The sequence below is a fragment of the Rhinoraja longicauda genome, chromosome 2 (genome assembly GCF_053455715.1).
Source record: "Rhinoraja longicauda isolate Sanriku21f chromosome 2, sRhiLon1.1, whole genome shotgun sequence".
Taxonomy (NCBI): domain Eukaryota; kingdom Metazoa; phylum Chordata; class Chondrichthyes; order Rajiformes; family Arhynchobatidae; genus Rhinoraja; species Rhinoraja longicauda.
The window spans coordinates 12,604,121-12,621,538 of NC_135954.1; the positions used below are offsets into that span (position 1 = coordinate 12,604,121).

Consider the following 17,418-nt stretch of genomic DNA (forward strand, 5'->3'; position numbering starts at 1 on the left):
CCATTCAGATAATAATCTGCCTTTCTATTCTTACTTCCAAAGTGAATAACCTCACACTTATCTACATTAAACTGCATCTGCCATGTATCCGCCCACTCACACAACCTGTCCAAGTCACCCTGCAGCCTTATTGCATCTTCTTCACAATTCACACTACCCCCCAACTTAGTATCATCTGCAAATTTGCTAATGGTACTTTTAATCCCTTCGTCTAAGTCATTAATGTATATCGTAAATAGCTGGGGTCCCAGCACCGAACCTTGCGGTACCCCACTGGTCACTGCCTGCCATTCCGAAAGGGACCCATTTATCCCCACTCTTTGCTTTCTGTCTGTCAACCAATTTTCTATCCATGTCAGTACCCTAACCCCAATACCATGTGCCCTAATTTTGCCCACTAATCTCCTATGTGGGACCTTGTCGAAGGCTTTCTGAAAGTCGAGGTACACCACATCCACTGACTCTCCCTTGTCAATTTTCCTAGTTACATCCTCAAAAAATTCCAGTAGATTTGTCAAGCATGATTTCCCCTTCGTAAATCCATGCTGACTCGGAATGATCCCGTTACTGCTATCCAAATGCTCAGCAATTTCGTCTTTTATAATTGACTCCAGCATCTTCCCCACCACTGATGTCAGACTAACTGGTCTATAATTACCCGTTTTCTCTCTCCCTCCTTTCTTAAAAAGTGGGATAACATTTGCTATTCTCCAATCCACAGGAACTGATCCTGAATCTATAGAACATTGAAAAATGATCTCCAATGCTTCCACTATTTCTAGAGCCACCTCCTTAAGTACTCTGGGATGCAGACCATCAGGCCCTGGGGATTTATCAGCCTTCAGTCCCATCAGTCTACCCAAAACCATTTCCTGCCTAATGTGGATTTCCTTCAGTTCCTCCATCACCCTAGGTTCTCCGGCCCCTAGAACATTTGGGAGATTGTGTGTATCTTCCTCAGTGAAGACAGATCCAAAGTAACGGTTTAACTCGTCTGCCATTTCTTTGTTCCCCATAATAAATTCCCCTGCTTCTGTCTTCAAGGGACCCACATTTGCCTTGACTATTTTTTTCCTCTTCACGTACCTAAAAAAACTTTTGCTATCCTCCTTTATATTATTGGCTAGTTTACCCTCGTACCTCATCTTTTCTCCCCGTATTGCCTTTTTAGTTAACTTTTGTTGCTCTTTAAAAGAGTCCCAATCCTCTGTCTTCCCACTCTTCTTTGCTATGTTATACTTCCTCTGCTTTATTTTTATGCTGTCCCTGACTTCCCTTGTCAGCCACAGGTGTCTCTTACTCCCCTTCGAGTCTTTCCACCTCTTTGGAATAAATTGATCCTGCAACCTCTGCATTATTCCCAGGAATACCTGCCATTGCTGTTCTACCGTCTTCCCTGCTAGGGCCTCCTTCCAATCAATTTTGGCCAGCTCCTGCCTCATGCCTCTGTAATCCCCTTTGCTATACTGTAATACCGACACTTCCGATTTTCCCTTCTGCCTTTCCATTTGCAGAGTAAAACTTATCATGTTGTGATCACTGCCTCCTAATGGCTCTTTTACCTCTAGTCCCCTTATCAGATCAGGATCATTACACAACACTAAATCCAGAATTGCCTTCTCCCTGGTAGGCTCCAGTACAAGCTGTTCTAAGAATCCATCTCGAAGGCACTCTACAAACTCTCTTTCCTGGGGTCCATTTCCAACCTGATTTTCCCAGTCTACCTGCATGTTGAAATCTCCCATAACCACCGTAGCATTACATTTTTGACACGCCAATTTTATCTCCTGATTCAACTTGCACCCTATGTCGAGGCTACTGTTTGGGGGCCTATAGATAACTCCCATTAGGGTCTTTTTACCCTTACAATTTCTCATTTCTATCCATACTGATTCAACATCTCCTGATTCTATGTCACCCCTTGCAAGGGAATGAATATCATTCCTTACCATCAGAGCAACCCCACCCCCTCTGCCCACCTGTCTGTCTTTTCTATACGTTGTGTAACCCTGAATATTCAGTTCCCAGCCCTGGTCCTCTTGCAGCCATGTCTCAGTGATCCCTACAACATCATACTTGCCCATGACTAACTGAGCCTCAAGCTCATCCACTTTATTTTTTATACTACGCGCATTTAAGTACAACACTTTAACTTCTGTATTTACCTCCCCTCTCACATCGGTCACAATTGGCCCTGCCCTTAATTTCTTTTCCCCTCTAGAACTTCTGTTCCCATTCTTCCGAGAGTCTTTTGCAATATCTCCTGTATTCCCTTTTTTTTTTACCTCATCTTCATATTCACAATTTGTCAACCCCTCCCCCCCACTACTTAGAACTAGTGTGAACAGGTGATCGATGGTTCGGCGTGGGCCGAAGGGCCCGTTTCCCTGCTGTGTACCTCGAAACTAAACAGACTGGTGACAACTGACGAATGTCAGATTTGCCGCGTGAACGGCTGTGTTTGAGTTTGAGTTTTCATAAGGTCACAAGGGATGGGCGCAGAATTAGGCCGTTCGGCCCATCGAGTTCTACTCCGCCATTCAAGCGTGGCTGATCTATCTCTCCCTCCTAACCCCAAATAATTTGCTTCCTTCTTTCTCAGAGTGCAGAGTACGCTGGTTATCTGTGGGACAGCAACGCTGGAGTAGAAGTAAAAACTGCCTGCCTTCTGGACAAGGCGCAGACCAACGGGAATGGCAAACCATGTGTCTCAAGGCCTTACCTCGCGCGCTGTAAGGTGAGTGTTTTAAGGAGCAGCCCCACTCCTGTGGGAATTTTTTTTATATATCAAAAAATACTTTATTCAAGTAATAAATATTTACAAGACATCTTCTTTTCAAAAACCCCATCCGACATTTCCGGAGGTTACACGTTCAATGCAGATATTCATTTCCAAATTTACACAGAATCCCTTATTTGGAGGGGCGTCTCTCTCCACCACACCCTGCCCCCCCCATGTCCAGCAGCGGAAGGACCCCAGATTGTGGTCCTCCCCCACAGAGCCTTGGCGTTGGCTGCACCAAGCTTCAGTGCGTCCTTCAGCACGTACTCCTGCAGTCTGCAGCGGGCCAGTTGGCAACATTCCCCCACGGACAGCTCGCTCCGCTGGGAGGTCAACAAAGTTCGGGCAGACCAAAGAGCGTCTTTCACCGAGTCGATGACCTTCCAGCAGCACTCGACGTCAGTCTCTGAATGCGTCCCTGGGAACAGTCCGTAGATCACAGAGTCCTCTGTGACGGGGCTGACAAGGGAAGTCAGGGACAGCATAAAATTTAAGGAGAGGAAGTATAACATAGCAAAGAAGAGTGGGAAGACAGAGGATTGGGACTCTTTTAAAGAGCAACAAAAGTTAACTAAAAAGGCAATACGGGGAGAAAAGATGAGGTACGAGGGTAAACTAGCCAATAATATAAAGGAGGATAGCAAAAGTTTTTTTAGGTACGTGAAGAGGAAAAAAATAGTCAAGGCAAATGTGGGTGCCTTGAAGACAGAAGCAGGGGAATTTATTATGGGGAACAAAGAAATGGCAGACGAGTTAAACCGTTACTTTGGATCTGTCTTCACTGAGGAAGATACACACAATCTCCCAAATGTTCTAGGGGCCGGAGAACCTAGGGTGATGGAGGAACTGAAGGAAATCCACATTAGGCAGGAAATGGTTTTGGGTAGACTGATGGGACTGAAGGCTGATAAATCCCCAGGGCCTGATGGTCTGCATCCCAGGGTACTTAAGGAGGTGGCTCTAGAAATAGTGGAAGCATTGGAGATCATTTTTCAATGTTCTATAGATTCAGGATCAGTTCCTGTGGATTGGAGGATAGCAAATGTTTTCCCACTTTTTAAGAAAGGAGGGAGAGAGAAAACGGGTAATTATAGACCAGTTAGTCTGACATCAGTGGTGGGGAAGATGCTGGAGTCAATTATAAAAGACAAAATTGCTGATCATTTGGATAGCAGTAACAGGATCATTCCGAGTCAGCATGGATTTACGAAGGGGAAATCATGCTTGACAAATCTACTGGAATTTTTTGAGGATGTAACTAGGAAAATTGACAGGGGAGAGTCAGTGGATGTGGTGTACCTCGACTTTCAGAAAGCCTTCGACAAGGTCCCACATAGGAGATTAGTGGGCAAAATTAGGGCACATGGTATTGGGGGTAGGGTACTGACATGGATAGAAAATTGGTTGACAGACAGAAAGCAAAGAGTGGGGATAAATGGGTCCCTTTCGGAATGGCAGGCAGTGACCAGTGGGGTACCGCAAGGTTCGGTGCTGGGACCCTAGCTATTTACGATATACATTAATGACTTAGATGAAGGGATTAAAAGTACCATTAGCAAATTTGCAGATGATACTAAGCTGGGGGGTAGTGTGAATTGTGAGGAAGATGCAATAAGGCTGCAGGGTGACTTGGACAGGTTGTGTGAGTGGGCGGATACATGGCAGATGCAGTTTAATGTAGATAAGTGTGAGGTTATTCACTTTGGAAGTAAGAATAGAAAGGCAGATTATTATCTGAATGGTGTCAAGTTAGGAGGAGGGGGAGTTCAACGAGATCTGGGTGTCCTAGTGCATCAGTCAATGAAAGGAAGCATGCAGGTACAGCAGGCAGTGAAGAAAGCCAATGGAATGTTGGCCTTCGTAACAAGAGGAGTTGAGTATAGGAGCAAAGAGGTCCTTCTACAGTTGTACCGGGCCCTGGTGAGACCGCACCTGGAGTACTGTGTGCAGTTTTGGTCTCCAAATTTGAGGAAGGATATTCTTGCTATGGAGGGCGTGCAGCGTAGGTTCACTAGGTTAATTCCCGGAATGGCGGGACTGTCGTATGTTGAAAGGCTGGAGCGATTGGGCTTGTATACACTGGAATTTAGAAGGATGAGGGGGGATCTTATTGAAACATATAAGATAATTAGGGGATTGGACACATTAGAGGCAGGAAACATGTTCCCAATGTTGGGGGAGTCCAGAACAAGGGGCCACAGTTTAAGAATAAGGGGTAGGCCATTTAGAACGGAGATGAGGAAGAACTTTTTCAGCCAGAGAGTGGTGAAGGTGGGGATTTCTCTGCCTCAGAAGGCAGTGGAGGCCAGTTCGTTGGATGCTTTCAAGAGAGAGCTGGATAGAGCTCTTAAGGATAGCGGAGTGAGGGGGTATGGGGAGAAGGCAGGCACGGGGTACTGATTGAGAGTGATCAGCCATGATCGCATTGAATGGCGGTGCTGGCTCGAAGGGCTGAATGGCCTACTCCTGCACCTATTGTCTATTGTCTATTGTCTATTGCTCGGAATAAAGGAATCTGCAAGGGATCGTGCCGGCTTAACGTTGCAGTTCGGAAAAAAACACATACAACTGTGGGCAGCGATGACCATCTCCTCTGTGAACCAGAATGGCAAGGAACACTTGTGGCACTTTATGGAGTCGGAGGTTTAAAAAACTGTTTCTTTGCCCTCGGACTCATCAGAGTTTTGCTGATTGTGGAGCAGCGAAAGTGGAGGTGCAGGTGGTGGAGGTGCAGTGAATAATTGAACGGGTGAGAGTCCGAGGGCCAGACAGCAGAGAAGCAGGCCCTTCAGCCCATCCTGTCCGCGCCAACCAAGATGCCCCATCTAAGCTCGTCCGAGTTGCCCACATTTGGCCCATATCCCTCCAAATCTTTCCTGTCCACGCAGCCATTGCAACATTCCTGAGTGAGCTACTGGGGACATTGGGACTCCAGGGAACGTTGCCTCACTGACCATCCGTGAGAAAAGTGGAACAAGATTTTAGCTATGGCTGTGACTGGTCATCAGGAATAGGAGTAGAATGAGGCCATTCGGCCCATCAAGTCCACTCCGCCATTCAACCATGGCTGATCTATCTCTCCCTCCGAACCCCACTCCCCTGCCCTCTCCCCTTAACCTCTGACACCCAGTATAAGAAAATAACCGCAGATGCTGGTACAAATCGAAGGTATTTATTCACAAAATGCTGGAGTAACTCAGCAGGTCAGGCAGCATCTCGGGAGAGAAGGAATGGGTGACGTTTCGGGTCGAGACCCATCTTCAGTCTGAAGAAGGGTCTCGACCCAAAACGTCACCCATTCCTTCTCTTCTGAGATGCTGCCTGACCTCTGACACCTGGTCCTCTCAATGCTAAACTAACTTGCCGTTTGGTTTAGTTTCTCCTGTAATGGGTTGTAATTTTACTTTAGCTTAGTTTAGAGATACAGCGTGGCCCACCCAGTCTGCGCCGACAGGCGATCCCCGCACACTAACGCAATCCCTACACAATTAGGATTATTAATCTTCTCTTCACCCTTTCCAGCTTAATGACATCCTTCCCATAACAAGGTGACCATAAATGAACACGGTACTAAATGTGGCCTCGCCAACTTCTTGTACAACTGTAACATAATGTCTCAACCTCTATACTCTGACTAATGAAAGCCAATATTCCAAAAGTCTTCTGTAGCACCCTATTTACTTGTGACGCCACTCTCAGAGAACTATGTATCTGTGCTCCTAGATTCCACTGCTCTGCAACATCTATGTATCTGTGCTCCTAGATACCTCTGCTCTACAACATCTATATATCTGTACTCCTAGATACCTCTGCTCTACACCATCCATGTATCTGTGTTCCTAGATACCTCTGTTCTACAACATCTATGTATATATACTCCTAGATACCTCTGCTCTACAACACTCGTCAGGGCCCTACCATTCACTGTGAAGGTCCTGCCATGGTTTGACTTCCTGAAGTGCAACACCTCACATTTATCTGCATTAAATTCCATTAGCCATACCTCGACCCACTTACCCAACTGATCAAGATCCTGCTGTAATTTTTGAGAACCATCTTCACTGTCTACGATGGAAATTTCATCAGTGATTCCCTGTCTCCCACTATGCCCAATCAAAGAGCCTGCCTCTCATAACATTGTATATTAATGATTTGGACAAGGGGATTGAAGACTCTGTGGCCAAGTTTGCGGATGATACGAAAATAGGTTGAAGGGCAGGTAGTGTAGTGAAAGCAGGGACTCTGCAGAAGGACTTGGACAGGTTGGGAGAGTGGGCAGAGAAGTGGCGGATGGAATGTAGTGTAGCAAAGTATCATGCATTTTGGTAGTAGGAATAAAGGCATAGACTATTTTCTGAATCGGTAGTAAAGAAAGCAAACTCAATGCGAGATAGACCCAAAATGCTGGAGTAACTCAGCATGACACGCAGCATCTCTGGAGAGAAGGAATGGATGACGTTTCTGGTCGAGACCCTTCTTCAGACTAAACTCAATGCTAGCATTTATTTCAAGAGGGCTTGTATACAAAAACCGGGATGTAATGCTGACGCTCTATCAGGTGCTGGTAAGGCCGCATTTGGAATATTGTGAGCAATTTTGGGCACCATATCTGAGGACGGATGTGCTGGCTCTGGAGAGGGTCCAGAGGAGGTTTACAAGAATGATCCTAGGAATGAGCAGGTTTACCAATGATGAGCGTTTGTCAGCATTTGGTCTGTACTAGCTGGAGCTTAGAAGAATGAGGCGGGACCTCATTGAAACTTACAGAATAGTGAAAGCCTTTGATAGAGCGGGAGAGTCTAGGACGAGAGGTCATAGCCTCAGAATTAAAGGACGTTCTTTCAGGAAGGAGATGAGGAGAAATTTATTTAGTCAGAGGGTGGTGAATCTGTGGAATTCTTTGTCACAGAAGGCTGTGGAGGACAAGTCAGTGGATATTTTTAAGGCAGAGACGGATAGATTTTTGATTAGTACGGGTAGTCAGGGATTATGGGGAATAGGCAGGAGAATGGGGTTAGGAGGGAGAGATAGATCAGCCATGGTTGAATGGCGGAGTAGACTTGATGGGCCGAATGGCCTAATTCTGCTCCTATCACTTACAACCTTATGATCTACTAATTTAATAATAAAAGTTCAAAATGAATGATGGCTGCGTCAAGTTGAACTTTCTGAGGTGGTGCTTGCAGCTGGAGTCTTGGAGTGACACAGGGTGGAAACAGGCCCTTCAACCCAACGTGCCCTGTATTTGGCCCATATCCCTCTAAACCTGTCCGATCCATGTCAACACCATAGACTAATTGAGAATTCCTGGCGTCTGGGATGTGCGGGAGACCAGGTTACACTTGGCGGGCTGACAGTTCTAGCTTTTCAGTGCTCCTCTATTGTAAGTCTCATTTTATTACTTGTGTGACCTCTCTGCAGATTGGAACCCTTGATGTTACTTTGGTAAACGTCCATCTGAAAGGAACTGTCGCGGAGGGAGACAAAACTCCTCCACATGCCCATCACGTCTCACTGTTTACAGACACTCTTCAGGAAACCATGAAAGGTATAGTACTGTACACGTGCCATAAAATAAATACTCTGCATAATTTTAGTTTAGAATTACAGCGCGAAAACTGGCTCTTCGGCCGTCAATAGTCAATAGTCAATTTATTTGTCACATACACATAAATGTGCAGTGAAATGAAAGATTACCCGCAGTTCAACTATAAGACCAATAAAAATAAGCAATAAGAATATGCAATAACACACACAATCATAACCCAACGCCAAACAAAAGAAACATCCATCACAGTGAGTCTCCTCCATTCACCTCCTCACTGTGATGGAAGGCCAGAATGTATTTTTCTCTTCCCCAGCCGTCTTCTCCCGCGGTCAGGCTGTTGGAGTTGCCACATCGGGGCGGTCGGGGCTCCCGACATTGAAGCGCCGCGCCGGACAAAGTCCGCGCCAACCAGTGACCCCCGTAACACTAACACTTTTCTACACACTGGGAACTATTTATAATTTTTACCAAAGCCAGTTAACCTACAAACCTGTTCGTCTTTGGAGTTTGGGAGGAAACCAGATTACCCGGGGAAATGTCACGGTGAGAACGTACAAACTCCGTACAGCCAGCACCTGTGATCAGGATCGAACCCAGGTCTCTGGCACCGTGAGGCAGCAACCCTGCCGATGCGTCTCTGAGCCCCCCCTTCTCCCTCTTCCTGAGGCTCTTTAGTCAAGATTCTTATATTGACTGCAATTTAGAAGGATGAGAGGGAATGTTATAGAAACATATAACATTCTTAAGGGATTGGCCAGGTTAGACGCAGGAAAAATGTTCCCGATGTTGGGGGAGTCCAGAAAAAAGGGATCTCAGTTTAGGAATAAGGGGTAGGCCATTTAGAACTGAGATGAGGAAACACTTTTTCACCCAGAGAGTTGTGAATCTGTGGAATTCTCTGCCACAAAAGGCAGTGGTGGCCAATTCACTGGACGTATTCAAGAGAGAGTTAGATTTAGCTATTAGGGCTAACGGAATCAAGGGATATAGGGAGAAAGCAGGAACTGATTTTGGATAATCAGGCAGGATCATATTGAATGGCGGTGCTGGCTCGAAGGGCCGAATGGCCTACTCCTGCACCTATTTTGTATGTTCTATGTAAGATGCTGCTCGTGGACCCCATCAATAACCAGCCACCTTCCTGGCTTCACTCCAGGCCAAGATTTACACAGCTACATTCTATTTAAATGTTAGTGGGCAGCAGAAGAAAATACATGTGTAGGAAAGAACTGCAGATGCTGGTTTAAATCGAAGGTAGACACAAAATGCTGGAGTAACTCAGCGGGACTGGCAGCATCTCTGGAGAGAAGGAATGTGTGACGTTTCGAGCCAAGACCCTTCTTCAGACTAGCAGAAGAAAATACAACAAGGTTATGCTATTTCTTTTTCTGTTTAACAGCCTCAACAGAGGTAATATCTATTAAGTTTCATTGGCAGTTAGTGCTACGTTAATTTTAAAGGATTATGCCAGAGACTCAAGGTCATCACATTTTAATAAAGACAGCCCCTGTTCAAGGCTGCTGTGTCCTGCAGAGTAGAGTCATAGAGTCAATACAGCACGCCCACAGGCCCTTCGGCCCGACTTGTCCGTGCCCACCAAGATTCTCCACCTAAGCTACTCCTATTTGCCCGCGTTTGGTCCATATCCCTCCAAATCCCTGTAAACCTGTCTGAAGAAGGGTCTCGACCTGAAACGTCACCCATTCCTTCTCTCCGGAGATGCTGCCTGTCCCACTGAGTTACTCCAGCTTTTTGTGTCTGTCTTCCCTCTAAACCTTTCCTGTCTACATACAGTCCAAGTGTTTATTTGAATGCTCTTATAGTACCTGCCTCAACTACTGCCTCTGGCAGTCTATTCCATGTAGAACATAGAACAGTACAGCACAAGAACAGGCCCATCGTGTCATAAGACCAGGCCCTTTGACTGAACTTGATCTCACCGATCATTTTACAAATATCTGTCAAACATTTTGTGTCGTTTCTTTTTAGTTTAGAGATATAGCACGGAAACAGGCCCTTCGGCTCACCGGGTCCGCACCGACCAGCAATCCCCGCACGTTAACACTATCCTACTCACACTAGGGACAATTTACACTTATACCAAGCCAATTAACCTACAAACCTGTATGTCTTTGGAGTGTGGGAGGAAACCGAAGATCTCAGAGAACAGCCCCATCGGCTCATAAGAACAGGTCCTTTGTCTGAACTTGATCTCATCGACCATTTTAAAAATGGCTGTCAAAAATGTAGTGGGATTTTTTTTAGTTTAGAGATACAGCGCGAAAACAGGCCCTTCAGCCCACTGAGTTCACGCCGACCAACGATCTCTGCACGCTAACACTATCCCACACACACGAGGTAGACACAAAATGCTGGAGTAACTCAGCGGGTCAGGCAGCATCTCGGGAGAGAAGGAATGGGTGACGTTTCGGGTCGAGACCCTTTTAAATTATAACAAAATGTTCCTCCACACACACTAGGAACATTTTGTTATAGTTTACCAATGCCAATTAACCCTACAAACCTGTATGTCTTTGGAATGTGTGAGGAAACTGGAGATTCCAGAGAAAACACACGCAGGGCACGGGGAGAACGTAAAACTCCCCAAAGGCAGCACCCATAGTCAGGATCGAAACCGGGTCTCTGGCGCAGTAAGGCAGCAACTCTACCGCTGTTGCTGGTATAAGAAATGTTGAAAGACTGGAGCGACTAGGCTTGTATACACTGGAATTTTAGAAGGTTGAGAGGGGATCTTATCGAAACGTATAAGATTATTAAGGGGTTGGACACGTTAGAGGCAGGAAACATGTTCCCAATGTTGGGGGAGTCCAGAACCAGGGGCCACAGTTTAAGAATAAGGGGTAGGCCATTTAGAACGGAGACGAGGAAAAACTTTTTCAGTCAGAGAGTTGTGAATCTATGGAATTCTCTGCCTCAGAAGGCAGTGGAGGCCAATTCTCTGAATGCATTCAAGAGAGAGCTAGATGGAGCTCTTAAGGATAGCGGAGTCAGGGGGGTATGGGGAGAAGGCAGGAACAGGGTACTGATTGAGAATGATCAGCCATGATCACATTGAATGGCGGTGCTGGCTCGAAGGGCCGAATGGCCTCCTCCTGCACCTATTGTCTAGTGTCTAAAATGCTGTTCCTCTTCGACAATTCCCTTTTTGACAATCCCTCTTGAAGCTGCTTCCAGCGAGCATTGATAGTGTGTTCTAGATTATAACCCGTGGCGGTGTTTTCCCTCATAACCGTCCTAGTTCATTTAGCAACTAACTTGAGTACCTGGCAGTGAACCAGCTTTGTTTTTACTGTAAGAAAATCATTCATGGTTCAGAACACTACTGTCAAACGTTCTTTCAATCTTGGAGTAGGAACAAGAAACTGACACAAAGTGTTGGAGTAACTCAAGTCAAGTCAAGTCAAGTCAAATTTATTTGTCACATACACATACTCGATGTGCAGTGAAATGAAAGTGGCAATGCCTGCGGGTTTTGCACAAAAAGAATTACAGTTACAGCATATAAATAAAGTTAATAAGTTACTAAACATAGCACAAAAAGTGTCGACAAAAATTTAGTCTCGGGTTATAAAAGTTGACAGTCCTGATGGCCTGTGGGAAGAAGCTCCGTCTCATCCTCTCCGTTTTCGCAGCGTGACAGCGGAGACGTTTGCCTGATCGTAGCATCTGGAACAGTCCGTTACTGGGGTGGCAGGGGTCCCTCATGATCTTGCTTGCTCTGGATCTGCACCTCCTGATGTATAGGTCCTGCAGGGGGACGAGTGTAGTTCCCATGGTGCGTTCTGCCGAACGCACTACTCTCTGCAGGGCCATCCTGTCCTGTGCAGAGCTGTTCCCAAACCAGACTGTAATGTTGCCGGACAGGATGCTCTCTACAGCCCCAGAGTAGAAGCAATGAAGGATCCTCAGCGACACTCTGAATTTCCTCAGTTGTCTAAGGTGGTAAAGGCGCTGCTTAGCCTTACCCACCAGTGCGGCAATGTGCGTTGCCCACGTCAGATCCTCTGCGATGCGGACTCCCAAGTATTTGAAACTGCTCACCCTATCCACAATAGACCCATTTATCTCGAGTGGCGTGTACGTCCTTGGATGTTTAGCCCTTCTGAAGATCAGTCAGCATCTCTGGGGAGCGCGGACAGGGGACGTTTCGGGTGAGGACCCGCTGAATTGTTCCAGCATTGTGTGCCGTTCTTTCAATCTTCTTTGCCCTCAGAGTGTGCCCCAGTTTTCCCAGTCCCTGCACATAACTGAGTCGTTCATCCCTGGCACCATTCCAGTAAATTAGTTTAGTTGAGTTTAGTTTAGAGATACAGCGCGGAAACAGGCCCTTTCGGCCCACCGGGTCCGCGCCGACCAGCTATCCCCGCACACTAACACTATCCTACACCCACTAGGGACAATTTTTACATTTACCAACCCAATTAACCTACATACCTGTACGTCTTTGGAGTGTGGGAGGAAACCGAAGATCTCAGAGAAAACCCACGGGGAGAACGTACGAACTCTGTACGGACAGCACCCTTAGTCAGGATCGAACCCGGGTCGCCGGCGCTGCAAGCGCTGTAAGGCAGCAACTCTACTGCTGCGCCACCACTGTGCCTGCCCAAATTTCTTCCAGTCCTCTTTCCAACAGCGTAATTTAGTTCTCTTTCATTTTCAGGTGAAAAGGATGTTGTTATTTTGGGAGACTTCAGTCTACCGCCGGACGCGAATGATTTTGACTACTTACGGAAAGAGAAGTTTCTTCACTGTGTCCCAGCAAATACCTTCACCAACATCAGCACCAAGAACCCTCAGGGGTCAAAGTCGACGGACAACATCTGGATTAGTCGTACCCTCAAGAAGACATATTCAGGTACATTGCATTCCCTGCCTTGCATTCCCTCGAACACCGTCCCTCCTCCACCCTAGCCATCCTGCTAGCTTCACCGTCGTCCTGCTTAGTTCCACTGTTGGTATCCACTTGTATTCACCTTTCCACAGCCAATAGACAATAGGTGCAGGAGGAGGCCATTCAGCCCTTCGAGCCAGCACCGCCATTCAATGTGATCATGGCAGATCATTCTCAATCAGTACCCCGTTCCTGCCTTCTCCCCATACCCCCTGACTCCGCTATCCTTAAGAGCTCCATCTAGCTCTCTCTTGAATGCATTCAGAGAATTGGCCTCCACTGCCTTCTGAGGCAGAGAATTCCACAGATTTACAATTCTCTGACTGAAAACGTTTTTCCTCATCTCAGTTCTAAATGGCCTACCCCTTATTCTTAAACTGTGGCCCCTTGTTCTGGACTCCCCCAATATTGGGAACATGTTTCCTGCCTCTAATGTGTCCAACCCCTTAATAATCTTATCTTAGCCAACAATGGACCTTTGTGGGCTCCACCTTTCCTTGATCATCTGGCTGGCGTTGATTTGTTCTTTTCACACCTTTCATTCAGTTGTTCTTGGCACCTTTTCATAATCTCTAGTTTCCCTCTCCCCTGTCTCAGAATCAGAATCAGAATAGCCTTTATTGTCATCCAAAAAAACAAGTCTTTTGGACGAAATTCCATTACCCACAGTCCAACAATAAGATCAATAAAAATAAGCAATAACACACACATAATCACAAACCAACACAAAACAAAAAAAAAGAAACATCCATCACAGTGAGTCTCCTCCAGTCACCTCCTCACTGTGATGGAAGGCCACAATGTCTTTTCTCTTCCCCTGCCATCTTCTCCCGCGGTCAGGCTGTTGAAGTTGCCAAATCGCGGCGGTCGGGGCCCCCGACATTGAAGCCCCCGCCGGGCAGAGAAAATCCCGCGGCCGACCCAAGCCCTGCGATTCGTCTCTCAGTCTGAAGGGTCTCGACCCGAAACGTCACCCATTCCTTCTCACCCGAGATGCTGCCTGACCCGCTGAGTCGCTCCAGCATTTTTTGTGTCCACCTTTATTTATAGACAATAGACAATAGGTGCAGGAGGAGGCCATTCGGCCCTTCGAGCCAGCACCACCATTCAATGTGATCATGGCTGATCATTCTCAATCAGTACCTCGTTCCTGCCTTTTCCCCATACCCCTTGACTCCGCTATCCTTAAGAGCTCTATCTAGCTCTCTCGTGAATGCATTCAGAGAATTGACCTCCACTGCCTTCTGAGGCAGAGAATTCCACAGATTCACAACTCTCTGACTGAAAAAGTTTTTCCTCATCTCCGTTCTAAATGGCCTACCCCTTATTCTTAAACTGTGGCCCCTTGTTCTGGACTCCCCCAACATTGGGAACATGTTTCCTGCCTCTAACGTGTCCAACCCCTTAATAACCTTATACGTTTCGATAAGATCCCCTCTCATCCTTCTAAATTCCAGTGTATACAAGCCTAGTCGCTCCAGTCTTTCAACGTATGACAGTCCCGCCATTCCGGGAATGAACCTAATGAACCTACGCTGCACGCCCTCAATAGCAAGAATATCCTTCCTCAAATTTGGAGACCAAATCTGCACACAGTACTCCAGGTGCGGTCTCACTAGGGCCCTGTACAACTGCACACAGTACTCCAGGTGCGGTCTCACTAGGGCCCTGTACAACTATTTTAAGCTTGTTTGCCTGAAAATAAGAAGTCGTTGTGCCTTTTCTCTCCTCTTGGTTTCTTTCTAAATCCGCGCCCTTTCTCCTCCCCTCCTGCCACAAGGTCACTGGTCTGTCGTGAGGGAAGGTCTCACAAACCCCTGGATTCCCGACGGCTGGTCTTGGGGCGGGGTCGCCTCTGAACATTGCCCTCTGTGGGCGGAGCTCTACGTGGAGAGGGACTTGGGTAGGAAAGTGCCGTTTGGCAATGGCAGTGCCGTGACTGTCGAGCAAGCAGACGGAAGCACCAAGGATGAGCGGTGACACACAACGCGCGGCCGGTGGACAGTTATCACAGGACAATCATTCACCCATGAAGCAAGTGAGCGACTGAATGTGAAAAAAAAAATCTAATCTGCCTTTTAACAATTAACTTTCAGTTATGACGTGGTTAATTTCAGCTGCAAATGAGTGTGTTTTAAAAAAAAGATTTTTGAATATAGGCTATTTTTGTTGGAAAGCGATAAAAGAAGAGACATTTTAAATGGGTAAAAAAAGGACACTTTATGCCAAATGATTTGGCAAATCAAGTTTAAAAATAAAGTTGGATGGCCTTGAGGTTAATCTGTTCACCAACTCTTTGGAAAACCTCAAAATACTGCACTATTTTTATTCGACATCACTAGCAAGCTACGATTGAAAACTACAGCTGCTGCTGCTGCTGCTGGCATTTAATGCTTTGGATAATACGTGAAAGTGTTAAATTTGTGGATAAAATAGCAGATCCAATATTATTTTGTGATTTATTTTTGTTTGTTTTCGTTTTTGCACAGAACGTTGGGATATATTTGCTCCTATTCTGGCATTCGTAATATAAAATGAAAAACAATAGTAGATTATATTTGTACTGAGCTCGTGATGGTAAAGTACTTTTTTTGGAAAAAAGAAAAATGTCTGGTATGCTCAGATTGCATCTGTTGCACATACTGCTGGTGTGGTAATCTGCGTTTTACATGAATCCAGGGAGTTAAAAGGGAATTCTGCATCCAGCAGTGAAATAGTGTTAGCACAAAATAACCATTGCCACAGTCTGATGCTCAATACTGGACTGTGTCCTTTGGGGGTCTGTGACTAACACATTGAAATGGTACGGTGTACGACTGACTGTTACTATAATTACCACTTGTAACATTAGATTGTATGGTACTCCGAAATTGCACATTTGATTAAAGAGCTAATAAATTTAACAACATGCGAGCAAACTGTGGCTGTACCCTTTATTGTTCAGTACGTGGAGGTGATTAAAACACTTCTCTGCATTCTGATGAGGCGGTGCCTCAGTGTTCAAGAACTGCCGCTTTCTCTGAAGAAGAGAAAATGTTCATAGGTTCTCGGAGCAGAATTAGGCCATTCGGCCCATCAAGTCCACTCTGCCATTCAATCATGGCTGATCTATCTTTCCCTCTCAACGAGGGAAATTCCCTCTCAAAATTCCCTCTCCTTCTCAGCCCCATTATCCTGCCTTCTCACCATAACCCTTGACACCCTTACTAATCAAGAATCTGTCAATCTCCACCTTAAAAATATCCATTGACTTGGCCTCCACAGCCGTCTGTGGCAATGAATTCCGCAGATTCACCAACCTCTGACTAAAGAAATTCCTCCTCATCTCCTTTCTAAAGGCATGCCCTTTTATTCTGAAGCTATGACCTCTGGTCTAAAACTCTCCCACTAGTGGAAACATCCTCTCCATATTCACTCCATCCAGGCCTAAGAACAAAATGTCCATCCCTTGTCTTACATACTCTGCCATCAACAACTTATTGCAGTTCAGCAAGCTGTTCAATAGTTCATAAGTGAAAGGAGCAGAATTAGGCCATTCGGCCCATCAAGTCCACTCTGCCATTCAATCATGGCTGATCTATCTCTCCCTCCAAATCCCATTCTCCTGCCTTCTCCCCATAACCCCTGACACCCTCTATTAACATTCCTTCTCTCCAGAGATGCCGCCTGTCCTGCTGAGTTACTCCAGCATTTTGTGTCTACCCTTTATTATCACATGTACCAAGGTAGAGAGAAATTCCTTTTTTTTTGCATCCAGTTCAGCAAAGAACTTCAATACATAAGCACAATCCTAGATTAAGTACAAAGTGTATAGAAACAGTCCACTGACACAATGTACAAGAGTCGCCAGGCTTTGCCGCCATTTTCAATGTCCAAGTTGCTTTAGGTGCAGCTGGCCAGAAAGGCCTGTTGCCGTGGCAATGTTGTCGGGTCGGGTCGGCCTGGCCAAGCGAAGTTGTGGGCATCCTCTGCTGCTGCTGCTGCTGTGCAGAGCCATGTGTCAACCCAAACATCAGGTTAATTGGCCTCTGCAAATTGCTCCTAGTCTGTAAGGAGTGGATGTGAAAGTGGGATAACAGAACAAGTGTGAACGGGCGATCGGCATGGACTCGGTGGGCTGAAGGGCCTGTTTCATTGCTGTAAATCTAATCTCTAATATATCCGATTGAAGACTTT

At 46.1% G+C, this 17,418-nt stretch overlaps 1 protein-coding gene across 1 annotated transcript in view; it reads left to right on the plus strand.

The window, feature by feature from the left end:
* eepd1 (endonuclease/exonuclease/phosphatase family domain containing 1) overlaps positions 1 to 16,150 on the plus strand; it is a 97,845-nt gene extending 81,695 nt beyond the window's left edge. Inside the window, exons 4-7 of the mRNA XM_078414972.1 lie at positions 2,603 to 2,737; positions 8,204 to 8,330; positions 13,012 to 13,206; positions 15,023 to 16,150. Coding sequence (XP_078271098.1) covers positions 2,603 to 2,737; positions 8,204 to 8,330; positions 13,012 to 13,206; positions 15,023 to 15,222 — 657 coding nt within the window. The 3' untranslated portion in view covers positions 15,223 to 16,150. The remainder of the gene's footprint in view (positions 1 to 2,602; positions 2,738 to 8,203; positions 8,331 to 13,011; positions 13,207 to 15,022) is intronic.
* The last annotated feature ends 1,268 nt before the right edge of the window (positions 16,151 to 17,418 follow it).